This window comes from Akebia trifoliata, chromosome 5 (assembly GCF_017979445.1).
Source record: "Akebia trifoliata isolate Shusen 1 chromosome 5, ASM1797944v1, whole genome shotgun sequence".
Taxonomy (NCBI): Eukaryota; Viridiplantae; Streptophyta; class Magnoliopsida; order Ranunculales; family Lardizabalaceae; genus Akebia; species Akebia trifoliata.
Window position 1 is genome coordinate 26,077,381 of NC_141379.1, and position 14,305 is coordinate 26,091,685.

Sequence of the window (14,305 nt, forward strand, 5' to 3'; positions counted from 1 at the left end):
TTTTGCATTAATTTTAAGATTTTTTTTTTTTTTTTTTTTAGGTGACCCTAGGAGAATCCCCACATAATTTTAAGATTTTATGCTCTTTGGAACTTTCTCCTTGGAAAGAATATAAAGTGTTGAAATGTACTAAGACTAATTTTATCATTACTATTATAATGAAAAAAGGTAGAGTAAAAGTTATTCCATGCCAAATTTAATTTGGATTCCAAAATTGCAAACATCTTAACATTTAAACTTAATATAATCAAGGTCATTTTTGTCAAAAACCTAAAAAATTCCATTCGCATGTCCTTAAAATCACATTAGATAATTTTCAAAATTACTCTTTAATTAATTTTAAAATTATAAATAAGCCCTTCAGATCCATGTGCATTTGCACATGCCACCTTCTTGTTGAGATCAATAGTTTACAAGGGATCTTAGACAAAGATTTAAGATGACGGCATTTGGGTCGTTGTGAGCACGTCATTACTTTGAAAATTTGGTGGGCATCTCAAATAATAGAGGGGCATGTTGGGACCTTTCAATATCAATATCATATTGATTAGGGTTGAAAGGTGGGCCAACCTGAGCTCAGCCCCATCAATGGGCAAGTCTAGGCTACGAAAGCTCAAACTGAATTCAATTCAGGTTGAGGGTTCAGACAACCCAACTCAACCCGATGCAATATACAACATATAAGTATCTTTTTATTTTTTATTTTAAATAGTTCACTCTTCTTAAATATATTTGAAAAAGTAAGGAAAAAAAATATTTTCATTTATTTTTCTTTATATTTAAATCTATTGTTATATATTTTTATGTATAATGGTACAAATTTTTGAAGATGAAGAGCTCACCCCACCAAAAGTTACCTAACTCGGGCTAACCGAAACTCAACCTGATTTTAGAAGCACAATCATGAGTTGAACTCGGGTTAATGAAATCAAGGCCAATGGTCGATGGTCGATGGTCGGGTTGAGTTGAGCTCAGGTTGTGGGCTCTAAACTTTGGTTGAGCCCGAGATTACCCTCGAACCCACCCACGTTGCAGCCCAAATACTGATGTGTGTAGCCACCCAAGCACAGGACATACTCTTAGTAAGATTAGAAGTATGCATAATTTTCCATGATTGAATCTTTTGAAAGACTTTGATGTGGAAAAACACTTGCCCGCTAAGGGCTTGCCACCTCAATTTCAATGGGTCAAGGAATGCGCACAGTTCATGCTTCTCTTCTCCTTTGTTTGTGCAGTACAACTAAAAATAACCTCTAATAATAATAAAAATATACTACTAATAATAATTGTATCAATTAAAAAAAACAAAAATTACAAATAACACACTGTATTTTTTCTATTGTAGATATAGGATTTGGAAAAATACAGGTAGACAACCAACTCTACCATGCTTAGTCCTGCAAGAAGCCAATAAAAGTAATCCAAATGTGCTTGGTTGAGATTGTTCGAAAACCAACTATCTTGACCACCTCTACTAGTCACCTTCTCAATGATTGAAATGAGGAAGCTACTAAGAAAGCTCCCTACTCCGAAGATGCTCAAATAGAGGGCAAGACCCAGACTCCTAAGCCCATCTGGCACTTGATCGTAAAAAAATTCTTGCAGACCAACCATAGTGAAGACATCAGCAATTCCAATAAAGATATATTGAGGAGCCAACCACCACACACTCATAGGAACCGTTGCCTCTGGAATGTCCACCAATCCAAAATCTAGAGCAATTTTAAGCCTTTTCATCTCAGTTAGAGCTGCCACCATCATTGAGATCATAGAAAAAAACATCCCACAACCAATTCTCTGAAGCATTGTTATCCCCGAGGACTTCCCTGTGATCCTTCTAGCAATAGGAACAAATACACGGTCATAAATGGGAATGAAGAGAACTATAGAAATGCTGATAAAGGTTTGGAGTGAGGCAGCTGGAATCTTGAAGCTTGATCCTATTGATCTGTCCATGGTGCTGCCTTGCTTAGTGAAGAAGGTCGAGGATTGAGAAAATACGACTGCATATATTAAACATGTTGCCCATATTGGAACCAACCGCAGCACTGATTTTGCTTCTTCTACTTGACTGATACTACATACATTCCAATCTTTTCTTGAATCATATGAAGTGTTTGATACAGGGATCAAGGCTTTGTCAAGACACCTGTACGAGAAAAAAAAAATCAAGCTTTCTTTTAAATTAGAATATGGTGAAGTAGTTTTGAGACTTTCCCCATAAAATCATAATCATCTGTTCCTTATCCCAAATATGGGGCCCCAAATATGAATCTTATTTAAACATTAAATTCTATCTAAAGCTATATTTTCACTCAAAGTATTTCTTTATCCTATCTTATGACTGTTAGCAAGGAAATGCATGCATTATAATATTGTTATATCATTGTTAGATAAACCAAATAATATTTTGCCAATTTTTCACAAGAAAATATATTATTTATCATTTTCGGATTGTGAAACACATGTATTGATGTATTCATTATTAATGGAGTCCCGTTAAAGGAGACTGATCAACCAGAGCGCAAACCATATAGTGCATCAGATTCCATCTGCTGTCATAATCCAACACAACTAAAAGTTCAAAACTACGATAACAACAAATAATGGCCAAGACGCATTATTACTTCTGTACTTTTTAAACTCAACTTACATTAGGGTCAAGATCAGGGAAAGCAAGCCTAGCAAGAGCTAAGCAACATTGGGGTCCATCCAGGAATAGTTATGGATAAAAAACGGATTCATTTTTCATTGTTGCGAAATAGGCCAAAAAATAATTTAATAATAATAATAATTTCTCTTACTTGAATTGGTGAGAACCAACATGGCCTGAAGTTTGTCTTGCTTCCTCTAACTCGGGGGAATATGAAGGTGTGGTTTTCCAATTCTTCACTGCTACAACAAACACTTGAGCAATTCTCACAAAAGGGCTCCTCTTATCCTCTTTGAAATTATAACGGTATGTTCTGGTTCCAAGCAAGAAAACAAAAAGTGCTGCTGCCATTGAAGCACATGGAATACCAAATCCAAGACCCCAACTCAGGTTGTCTTGGATGTAGTTCAAGATCAATAGTGTAAAAGTGGTACCCGCACATAATCCAAAATACCACCAATTGAAGAATGAGCTCTTAGATTTGCTCTCCTCTGGGTCTTGCCCATCAAATTGATCAGCTCCAAAAGCTTGTACACATGGCTTATGCCCTGACTGCGCAAATGCCACTAAATACAAAGAGGAGAAGAAGAATACTATTCGGAGAGTAGGAGGAGGACAAGAGTTCGCATTGTTCTGGCAATCAGGTGAGTCTTGAGAAGGAAGAATGGCTGAGAGTGTTAACAATCCAAGTCCCTGTAATTCCCATTCAACTAAACAAGATAAGAACATCTCCCATCCCATTAGCTATAGCTGCACACAAAAATCAACTTGATTGGTGATCAAGCTATTTGATTTTGAGCATTAATCACCATGGCCAGACAGAGAAATAGTGGTTAGAATTAGTACTGGTCTTTTATGTCCACCATGAAAAATGATCAAATTCAAAGACTCGGGAAGTCACAAAGATTGATTCTTCACACCCTTGACGAAAAATACTCAAGTTCAATAGATAGAAATCATCAAACATAATGAAATTGTCGTTATTTTATTGGACAATTAGAGTTATCCAACTTGGGCCGAATTGAAAGACAATCCAATAAACAGGACATCTTTTTTAGTAAGCAAGTGATTTAGTGGCTAGCAATTAGTAAGTGAAGGTGGGTTGTATCAACACTCACAGACTTTAACCATTTTAGCAAGTTGGGAGTACAACCTCCTTAGGATTGACAATTTTGAAAGCTCATTTGGACAGAGGATGTAGTACTCCTCGAGACCCAGTCATGGACTCCCACCATAAATAATTGGGATATTTCATCACTTATCCCCCATTTATGTGGTCACATTAGCAAAACAACCCAATTCTTTATTGGGATTTTCTTTGTTATAGTCCGACAAGGTAGTTTTGTAAACCTATGAGGGCTGTGAGGAAAAAATCTGAGCAAAAAAAAATTTTGAGAGCTGCTATTAGCACCCCAACTTTTACTTATTACATCCCAATTAAAGATTAAAACACAACCTTCAAACATGTTTGGTTCAAATTATATCTCAACGCTACAAAACATTATAATACTCGTTCAAATAATTTTAGTAGTTGTTTATAATTATGGTTAGGCTCATATAAAATCCTAAATCCAAAAAATAGAAATCTAACAAAAAAAAAAAAGTTAATTGGGATGCAATAAGTAAAAGTTGGGTGCTAAAGCTTTGTCATTCAATTCATTACAACTCCTTTGTAGTTTGAGTTGTGCTGGTTGCGCCCACCATGTTTGCTCTTTGTGCCCACTTAAGTTTAAAAAAATAAAAATAAATAAATAGGAAATTACATTTTTGTACACCCATCATCTTCGCCATCTATCGATCAAAAAAATTCAATCCATCTTCTCTATCCATTCTTTCCTTCTCCACCATCTACCTCTCTCTCTCTCTTTCAATCCTCTTGTTCTTCTTCTTCAAATTCATCACTTTTTGAGTTTGTGAGAGGTTGAATCAATGGAGATTAAGTTTTAGGGATTTTTTTTCTTTGAAAAATCTTTTTTTTTAACCTTTTTTTTGCATTTGATCATCAAAGAAGGAAAACCCACCTTAAAACCTTGAAAAACAACGATTTCAAATGGATGAACTCAAAGTTTTTTTTACAGTTCTATTAAGTAGGTTCAGACCGCATTTGTTCTAGCAAATTCGGTAGGTACCTACTGAAATGATTTTGTAATAATTGATAGGAAGTTATCTTCAATAGGTACCTACTAAAGTTGTTAGAACAAGTTCTATAGAAGGAAATCACAAGAATCCTACACTATAGGATCTCCTAGATGTTGCTGCCATATGAGAGCCCTCTTTGATATCTCTATGTTAGGAATGTTTATCTAGAAATCTATGTAATAAGGAAACTTTCTCTCTTTGACATTATGTTTATAGAAAGTATACACTGTGTAAATCTCCCATAAGAGGAATGTATCTTCTATAAATAAAGCTCTCCTCTCTTCAATGATGGTAAGAGAGGAAAACATTACAGGAAATTCATTGTTTCACTTGGTATCAGAGCAGTCGATCAATCTTTCTTCATCACCTATGGCTGCCAATTCTTCCAACTCAAACAAAGTGGTTGAGAGTTCTCCCACACAGACATCCTGTTCCAGCCCCATCCTTCAAACACCATCTCCTCATGCCCTCCCTCTTCCCTCTCCTTCCCTCACTCACATTCACCACCTCATTTCTGTTAAACTTGACCGGAATAATTACTTGCTATGGCGTTCTCAATTCATGCCTTTACTAATCGGCTACAACTTAGAGGGCTACATTGATGGGTCTCTCCATTGTCCCCCTCGTATGCTCCCCAATGGCGATGGCTCCATCAATCCCGCCTATCTCATTTGGCGGAAACAAGATCAAGTGCTTCTTGGCTGGCTTCTGTCATCTCTCACAGAACCTGTGCTTGCTCAAGTTGTTGGACACACCACTACTCGTGCAGTCTGGCTCGCACTTGAGAAACAATTTGCCTCACGCTCTCGTGCTCACCTCATGCACCTCCGACGCGAGCTATAGACCATACGAAAAGGTAGTCAATCTATGTCAGATTATTTTTCCCGAGCGAAACAGCTCACCGATAGCCTTGCTGCGTCCAGTCATCCTATGCCAGAATCTGATTTACAGCAGTGTATTCTCAATGGCCTCGACTCTACATACGACGCTGTTGTGACTTCCTTGACTGCTACCCTTGAGGATTTACCCATGGATGACTTTCAAGCCCATCTAATGGCTTTTGAGATGCGTCTTAATTCACAACATGCTATACTATCAACATCCCCGCTGGCTAATGTTGCTACCACCAAACGTGGTCCACATGGCCCTCCACCCTACACACGAGGCCAACAAAATCAGCAACGCGGACGCAATCATGGCCGTAACAATGGTCGTAATCACCAAGGACAACGTCCTCAGCATCCATCCCCACAGGCTGGCCCTGGTCAATTATGTGGCCGCAAGAACCACACAGCAGGGACATGTTGGTACAGGTTTGATCAGAGTTATCATCCTTCATCTACAACACCCAATATTGCTGCCTATGTGGCTGCCCATTCCTCCCCATCTGACATCAACTGTTATCCTGACAGTGGTGCTACTAATCATGTTACATCTGATTTGAACAATCTTCACATCCGCTCCGAGTATGATGGTCCGGATCAGTTGCGTGTTGGTAATGGCTCTAACCTTTCCATATCTCATGTTGGTAAGTCCACCTTCACCCATGATAATAAAACCTTCATTCTTGACAACATTCTTCATGTTCCTAAAATTTTCACAAACTTATTATCAGTTTCTAAATTTACTTCTGATAATAATGTTATCTTTGAGTTTCACCCAACCTTTTTTGTTGTTAAGGACCGATGCACGGGGAAGGTAGTTCTTCAAGGGCCGAATAAGGGAGGTCTCTACTCACTAGGATGCTATCATGACACTCCACCATCTCCTATCTTCCCATTCGCCTTCATTGGTGAACGTACCTCCATGGACATTTGGCATCAACGTCTTGGGCACCCTATGCTGAAAACTGTTAAAGCTATTGTAGCATCTCATTCTCTTCCTATTAGGACCAAAGAGTCTAGTTTTTGTTCTTCTTGTCAAGTTAGCAAGAGTCACAAACTTCCATTTGTTTCTCGTTCAACCATTTATAAATCTCCACTGGAGTTAATTGTTTCTGATATTTGGGGCCCTTCACCCTTTATATCTCGTGATGGTTTTAGATATTACTTACTTTTTATGGATGCTTTTAGTCGATATGTTTGGATTTTTCCCTTATCTCATAAATCTGATGCTTTGACAGTGTTTATTTCCTTTAAAACCAAAATTGAGAATTTACTTAGTCAAAAGATCAAAGTCTTTCAATCTGACAATGCTGGGGAATTACGTAAATTCAAGTCCTTTTTTGATTCTCATGGCATTACCCATCGGTTCTCATGCCCACACACTTCTCAACAAAACGACTTAGCATAACGTCGTCATCGACACATTGTAGAGACAGGACTTACCCTTATGGCTACTGCTTATGCTCCTTATGACTATTGGGCCGATGCTTTTCAAACTGCTTGCTATTTGGTGAATCGCCTCCCCTCTTCGGTCCTTCATAACAAGTCTCCCCTTGAAGTCTTATTCAACAAAAACCCTGATTACACTACTCTTCGTGTCTTTGGGTGCACTTGTTATCCATACCTTCGCCCTTACAACGCTAACAAGCTTCAGTCTCGTTCTCTCCCTTGTGTGTTTCTTGGGTATAGTCCTTCTCATAAAGGTTATCGATGCCTTCACTTACCCACAAATCGTTTGTACATTTCCCGTCACGTTGTATTTGATGAAGGGACCTTCCCATTTGTGGCTTTGAAGAATAGCTCTTCGCCTATTTTACGTCATGTTCCCTTTCCCATATCTGCACCACCCCCACAACCCTTGCACACTACTATGCCACATGGCTTCCCTCTACAATCGCCCATTTTGCCACCCATTTCCTCGCCACCTATTTCCCCTATATTACCCTCATCATCTCGTGTCTCTTGACCACTCACATCTTTACCTTCTGACCAATCACATTCCCCTCCAACCAACCAACCTCCCCTAAATCACCAACATGATCCAATCGAGTCGCCATTACCATCATCTCCTGTTCCCCCTATGGTACAAAATGACCATGTTATGATTACAAGAGGAAAAATGGGTGTCTTTAAGCCCAAAGCTTTCACTGCCACCAAACACCCTCTCCCTAATGACGTTCTGGATGAGCCCACATGTTTTTCTCAAGCAAATGGTGATCCTAATTGGCGGTTTGCCATGGTTATAGAGATTAATGCACTCATACGTAATGGTACTTGGAGTTTAGTTCCCTCTACTCCAAAGTTGAATATTGTGGGCAGTAAATGGGTCTTCAAATTAAAAAGGAAACCTGATGGGTCCATTGAGCGTTACAAAGTCCGTCTTGTTGCTAAGGGCTTTAATCAACAAGAAGGCATTGACTACGGTGAAACATTCAGTCCGGTTGTTAAACCATGCACTATTCGCACTGTTCTAAGTATTGCATTGTCTAAAGGATGGCCGCTGCATCAGTTGGACATTCAAAATGCCTTTCTTCATGGCGTCCTTGATGAGGAGGTGTATATGAAACAACCTCCTGGGTTCACTGATCCTCGCTTCCCTCATCACGTGTGTCGATTACATAAGTCTCTTTATGGTCTTAAACAGGCACCGTTCTTTTCTTCAGAACATTGGCTTCCTTGATTCTAAAGCAGATAGCTCCTTATTTATCAAATCCACGCCTCAGTCTATGATTTATATGCTTGTCTACGTTGATGACATCATTATCACTGGGTCTAACATGGATTGCATTCAAGATCTTATTTCACAGCTCCAATCCACTTTTGCCATCAAAGATCTCGGCTCTTTGAGTTACTTTCTGGGTATTGAGGCACATCGTAGTGCCACCAACTTATTCCTCTCTCAAAGGAAGTACACAGTTGATCTACTACGAAAAACTAAAATGGATGGAGCAAAATCAGTCAATACTCCTATGTGTGGCCGTTCGAAACTCTCCAAGCACTCTGGCTCTACGCTATCTGATCTAACCCAATATCGGAGTGTTATTGGTGCTTTACAATATCTCACTCTTACTAGACCAGACATTGCATTCTCTGTCAGTAAGGTGTGTCAATTCATGCAGAATCCCTCTAAAGAGCATTGGAATGCTGTTAAACGTATTTTACGTTATCTCAAGAATACAACTCATTATGGTCTTCACTTACGACCATCCAAATCCTTTGCCTTGAGTGCTTTCTCTGATGCCGATTGGGCTGGTTGTCCAGATGATCGTCGTTCTACTAGTGGATATTGCATTTTTCTAGGTCCGAACCTTATATCTTGGAGTGCCCGCAAACAAAAGACCGTCTCCACGTCCAGTACTGAATCAGAATATAGAGGAGTGGCTATTGCTACAGCTGAGTTGACATGGATTCAATCTCTTCTACGTGAACTTGGTATTTCTAATGTCTCTCCCCCTATACTTTGGTGTGATAACATTGGTGCTACTTATCTTACCGCGAATCCGATTTTTCATGCTCGCACTAAACATATTGAGATTGATTATCACTTTGTGCGCGAAAAAGTTGCTAGTCGAGCTCTTGATGTTCGGTTCATATCCTCTAAAGATCAAATTGCCGATATATTTACCAAGGGCCTCACTTATCCGCAATTTTCTACTCTTCGATCCAAGTTAACCGTTCAAGAAAGCCCGCCTAACTTGAGGGGGCATATAGAAGGAAATCACAAGAATCCTGCACTATAGGATCTCCTAGATGTTGCTACCATATGAGAGCCCTCTTTGATATCTCTATGTTAGGAATGTTTATCTAGAAATCTATGTAATAAGGAAACTTTCTCTCTTTGACATTATGTTTATAGAAAGTATACACTGTGTAAATCTCCCATAAGAGGAATGTATCTTCTATAAATAAAGCTCTCCTCTCTTCAATGATGGTAAGAGAGGAAGACATTACAGGAAATTCATTGTTTCACTAGTTCGGTCGGAATTTAACGGTGGTTTTTCCATCTTCTATGATTAAATGCAAAAAAGTAAAAAGATAAAAAAATTAAATAAAAAAATTAAAGAAAAAAACACTCATTGATTCTATTTCTCACAAAACTCAAAAGGAGATAAATATGAAGAAGTATGAAGAGAGAGAGAGAGAGGAGAACTGGGATTTTTGTTAGCTGGGCTGTGTTGAAGATGGTGGGTGTGGAAAATAATTCGATGAGGTATTTCTGTAAGGTGCATGTGACTTTGGAAAGTAATTCGATGTGCGTAAAAAGTAAATGGGACAACGGTAGCACGACTCTTGTTTCCTACAAAAAAAAAAATATCCTCGCTTGCTTGTTGTGTACCGTAGGTTTTTACCCTGCAACTGCCCGTAAAAATGTGCAGTTATGCAGGGCGAGGGGAAAAATCTACGGTTCTACCACATGCCACGTCAGTGAGTTTTTGAGTTATTCTGATAAAATTGAGTTGGAAAATCGGCCCTCTATTTCTTAATGTGCATCTTAACATTCGCCGCTAGTCTATTCCTAAGGCTGACGTACTCTCATGGGAGGACTGCACTAGCTCATCGCTGTTGTACTGTACCTGAAAATTCCAGGATCTAACGAACGGTGAAGATCAAATGTTCAACGAACGGCTGAGATGGGAAGAAATTCAGCCGTTCGTTGGACAATAGACAAATCCTTAAACACGAAATCAAGATCGAGATCGAGAGAGAGGGAGAGAGAGACGAACCAGAACATAAAGAAGAGAAGAGAAGACGATAGTCCAATATTTTCCAAGATACGAATCAGCAACAAAAGCCCCAAGTAGAGGAAGCATAGATACTGCACCAGACCACGCGTTCACATTCTCTGCAGCAGAGACCGTTGATTGGCGAAGAGGGCCAGTGAGATAGGTTATGAGGTTTGATGAGATTCCATAATAAGCAAATCTCTCTGCGATCTCAACTCCAATAATGAAAGAAGCAGATCTCCATCCACCATACTTTGATCTATTATTCACTTTCCTTCCTTTGTAGTCCACCACTCCTTCAACGATCTCTTCTCGTAGCAGTAGAGCTTCACTTGCACCACCAGTTGAAGAACCAGAGGCGGCCATTTTTTACCACCCACTTCTCTCTCTCTCTCTCTCCAATCAACCGGTTTGATATAATACATCGATTATTGTATATTTATTTTTATAACAAAACTTTGTCTGATAGCTTTTGTTTTGTTTCTTCTGCTTGAAATGTGCAAGTGATGGAGTCAACCGTCGACTGGAAATGGGAGAACGGTTTTCATACAACATGCTGTATAGAAAAATGATGAGACGCACGCAGATACCGCCACGTCATTACATTATCCCCACTTTCATCAACTTAAAATGCCTGGGAACGGGTCCACTAGGTTTATATTAGAGAGATTTACCCGGCAAACCCAACAGTTCCAATTTTTTTTTTTTTTTAATTATTATAAAAAGACTAATGATTTTTTAACTTAACCCATCAGCCAGAGTCAAAAACTCACCCACGTGTCATGTGCAAATAACCATGGATTCTTTCGCTCGAGATACACAACTATAGATGGTAGGGCAGTCAGGTTGGTTGTGTATCCCAAGGACTCCGTGAGCACTCTGAGCAAAAGATCTATAAGCAAAAATTGACTCATTTATCAAATTCGTTATTGAGCTAATTTGGAATGAGGATACACGTCATAAATTCAAATTGGATAATGTTAAGTAACATTAAAATGTACATCGTGGGGGATATTATGATGTGGATGTGTGTCAGAATCATAGATGCTTTCATTGATATCTCACTCAATGAAAAATATCTATGGTTCTGACACACATCCATGTCAAAAATGTCCTCTCACAATATACATTTCAATGGTACTCCAACACAACTCATTCAAATTTGTTGTTTAACATACCTTGGAATGGATTCTAACATCATCAATTAATCTGATGCCATGAGGTGATAAAGGACAAAATTATAAGAATTCAAAAAAAAATAATAATTAATTTTCAAGATTGACTTTTTGTTTTAAATTTGGAAGTTCGATAGTCATCAATTTTTAACTTCTAAGATCAAGCTCAGAAAGATTTTGTTTATGAATTTTTTATCTTAAATATGAGTTTTTCCAAGAAATCTAAAGCTTGCGTTGTTAGATTGCTAATTTAATAATCCATGTGAGACCAACGTACCTTTGTAAGATTTAAAATCTTACTACGCTACTCAAGGTAGCTCTACTCATAAAGAAAGGTTGTTCAAATAACTAACATGCATGTATGTGTCTAAATTATCATAATAAAAAAAAGAAAAAAAAGTTTGCCAATCAAATTTAATATATTGTTTGTACAAAGATTTTTTTCCTAAAAGTAGGCCGAAATGATTATTCATTGAACATTAGTGAGATAAAGTTAAGCTTTTTAGTTGGATGATTTAGACATACTCTACACGTTATGATCATTTTAATGATATCCTATGTTTTCAAATTGATGACATGGCCATAATTTAGGTTTTGTAAGAGAGACTAAAATAAAATTGTTTAATGAGATAAAAGGGAAAGGGTTGAAGATTTTTTAGATAAAATTATGAAAATATGTGCAACTTTTGTTAAAATTTCCATTCAAGTACACTATTCATTTTACTTCAAAAAGCATGCATAATGAGATTGCAAAGATTTTAAAGTAACGATTTCGTCTCTCTTACAAAAGGTAACGAGATCACTAATATTTATTCGAAAAGTGACAATCTTGTTAAAAGCTAGCGAGATTGCTACTTTTATATTTTGCCACTTATAATTATAATCAAACACTAAATGCGTTAATGGTGAATCATTAATTACTACCATTAAAGACTGTATTACCGACGTTTAAAATGAATGGATTAAATTATTAGTGATTCTAAAGAAAAAAGCTGTTGTTCCAAGTGTATCAGCGACACCTGATGACCATCGTTAAGTCTTTTTTATACATTTAAAAATATTTGAACTATTACTAGCAGTTTAGTTAACGGTGTTTTGATTAAAATGCCGTTGTTTCAAGCTCATTAACGGCGTTTTGATTAAAATGCCGTTATATAAGTTATATTGCCGGCGGTTGCGTAGAAAATGTCGGTGTTTCATATGTATTAGCGGCACTTTACAAACCGCCGTTATATCTATTTTTACATTTAAAAAATATTTAAACTAAATAACGGCGTATTCATAAAAACGCCATTATTTGAGAGCTATTACCGACGGTTTAGTAGGAAATGCCACTATTTACAGGTATTAGCGGCACTTTTAGAACCGCCGTTATATCTATTTTATACATTTAAAAAATATTCAAAGGGGTAGCATGTAATTAATATATACATAAATATTATTATATTATATTATATATTATATAATATAATACGATATATGCTAGAAGATTTGATACACAATTGTATTCCGTTTATATATTGTATTATATTATTATAAAGTAAAAAAAAACAAGTTGATGTTTATTCTACCTTTGAGATTGAAATCGAAACATAGGCGAGTGAGTTCGCACATATTGCGTTCAATCGAGATTTAAACAAGTTTAGGATGTGAATTAAGATCCAGAATTAAAGAAGAAAATATTCACGACTTCGATATCTATTTAGTCACTGGATTATTTGGTCAAATTGTGGAGAAAATTAATTAGAAAAGTCATTTTAATGTCGTAGAGACGCATAAAATCCAGTTGCGAAGATAGGAACCTTATAATTTCAAATTCATAGTATAGTTTTCAATGAAATCTATTTTATTTCAATTTTAATAGTTAGTTTCAAATTTCTTATAATTTATATTCAAAATTATTGCATCAAATTGTAGAATAATTCATTTTAGATCTTTTTTCTGATATTTAAATATCGTGAAATAAAAAAAATTGAATTTGAGTGAGACCAGAAAATCAATTTATTTTACAAATTGATTTTCACAGTAATTTTCACAAAGTGTTCATTATAAAAACTTTTAAGACTCCCTATTTTGAAAATGTATTTTCATTGGGTAATTATCTATAAAAAAAATAAAATATTTAAGTTTAAATTTGAAATCAAAAATGAAAATCTTGATTGGTTGGAATTGAGAATGTGATTGTCAGCTATATGTGCTTATGTTAATAAATTTTCAAGTTTAGAGTACTTTTGACCATTATGTAATAGAACATGAGATGCTATTAGGACGGTATATCTGAATGTTTACTGTTTTATGATTTACTACTTCCGATATACTACTACATATTTAATTCTAGAATATTTGGGAATATCATCACACTTGCAAAATTATTTTAATTTATTTCAAATAAATTTTGAAAAATATTTTTATTATTTTTGTTATTCATTAAAGAGGTAATGAATGCTTATAAGATTAATTGGTAGTTTTTTTTAAGTAATTAATTAATTTAAAATAATAGGGATTTGATATTCTCTCCGGTAGTATAGAATACCACTTAAGGATCTTTTTGTACTTACAATTTGGAAAATTCCTATATTATTTTTATTAAAAAATAACAAATTGTACTATAAATATGATTTGTAAATGACTAGATTGATTAAGGACACATGTATACCACAATGGTACGATAAAACTGATTTGTCAAATGATTATTTACATTTTATAATAATCAAACGATTGATCTCTGTT

The 14,305-nt window shown here is 36.4% G+C and overlaps 1 protein-coding gene across 2 annotated transcripts; it reads right to left on the reverse strand.

The window, feature by feature from the left end:
- Nucleotides 1-1,254: 1,254 nt before the first annotated feature.
- Nucleotides 1,255-10,865, reverse strand: LOC147401818 (protein NRT1/ PTR FAMILY 5.10-like). 2 transcript variants are annotated; one of them, XM_086443231.1, is made up of 3 exons: nucleotides 10,401-10,865; nucleotides 2,805-3,346; nucleotides 1,255-2,149 (listed from the first exon to the last, which is right to left on the reverse strand). In XM_086443231.1, exons 1-3 carry the CDS (start codon nucleotides 10,764-10,766, stop codon nucleotides 1,312-1,314), a joined length of 1,746 nt encoding a protein of 581 aa, XP_086299357.1. In that variant the 5' UTR covers nucleotides 10,767-10,865; the 3' UTR covers nucleotides 1,255-1,311. The 2 variants fall into 2 exon arrangements, with proteins under 2 accessions (XP_086299357.1, XP_086299359.1); XM_086443233.1 differs by having other exon boundaries at nucleotides 2,805-3,403; nucleotides 10,401-10,541.
- Between the last annotated feature and the right edge of the window lie 3,440 nt (nucleotides 10,866-14,305).

Bases quoted from the DNA above. Each gene is read 5' to 3' on its own strand.
- LOC147401818 (XM_086443231.1), bottom strand. From the start codon at position 10,766: ATGGCCGCCTCTGGTTCTTCAACTGGTGGTGCAAGTGAAGCTCTACTG. The intron at 3,347-10,400 runs GTTCGTCTCTCT...TGGGAATTACAG, and splicing joins CTTCTCTTCTTTATGTTCTG to GGACTTGGATTGTTAACACT. The intron at 2,150-2,804 runs GTAAGAGAAATT...TTTCTCGTACAG, and splicing joins GTTGGTTCTCACCAATTCAA to GTGTCTTGACAAAGCCTTGA.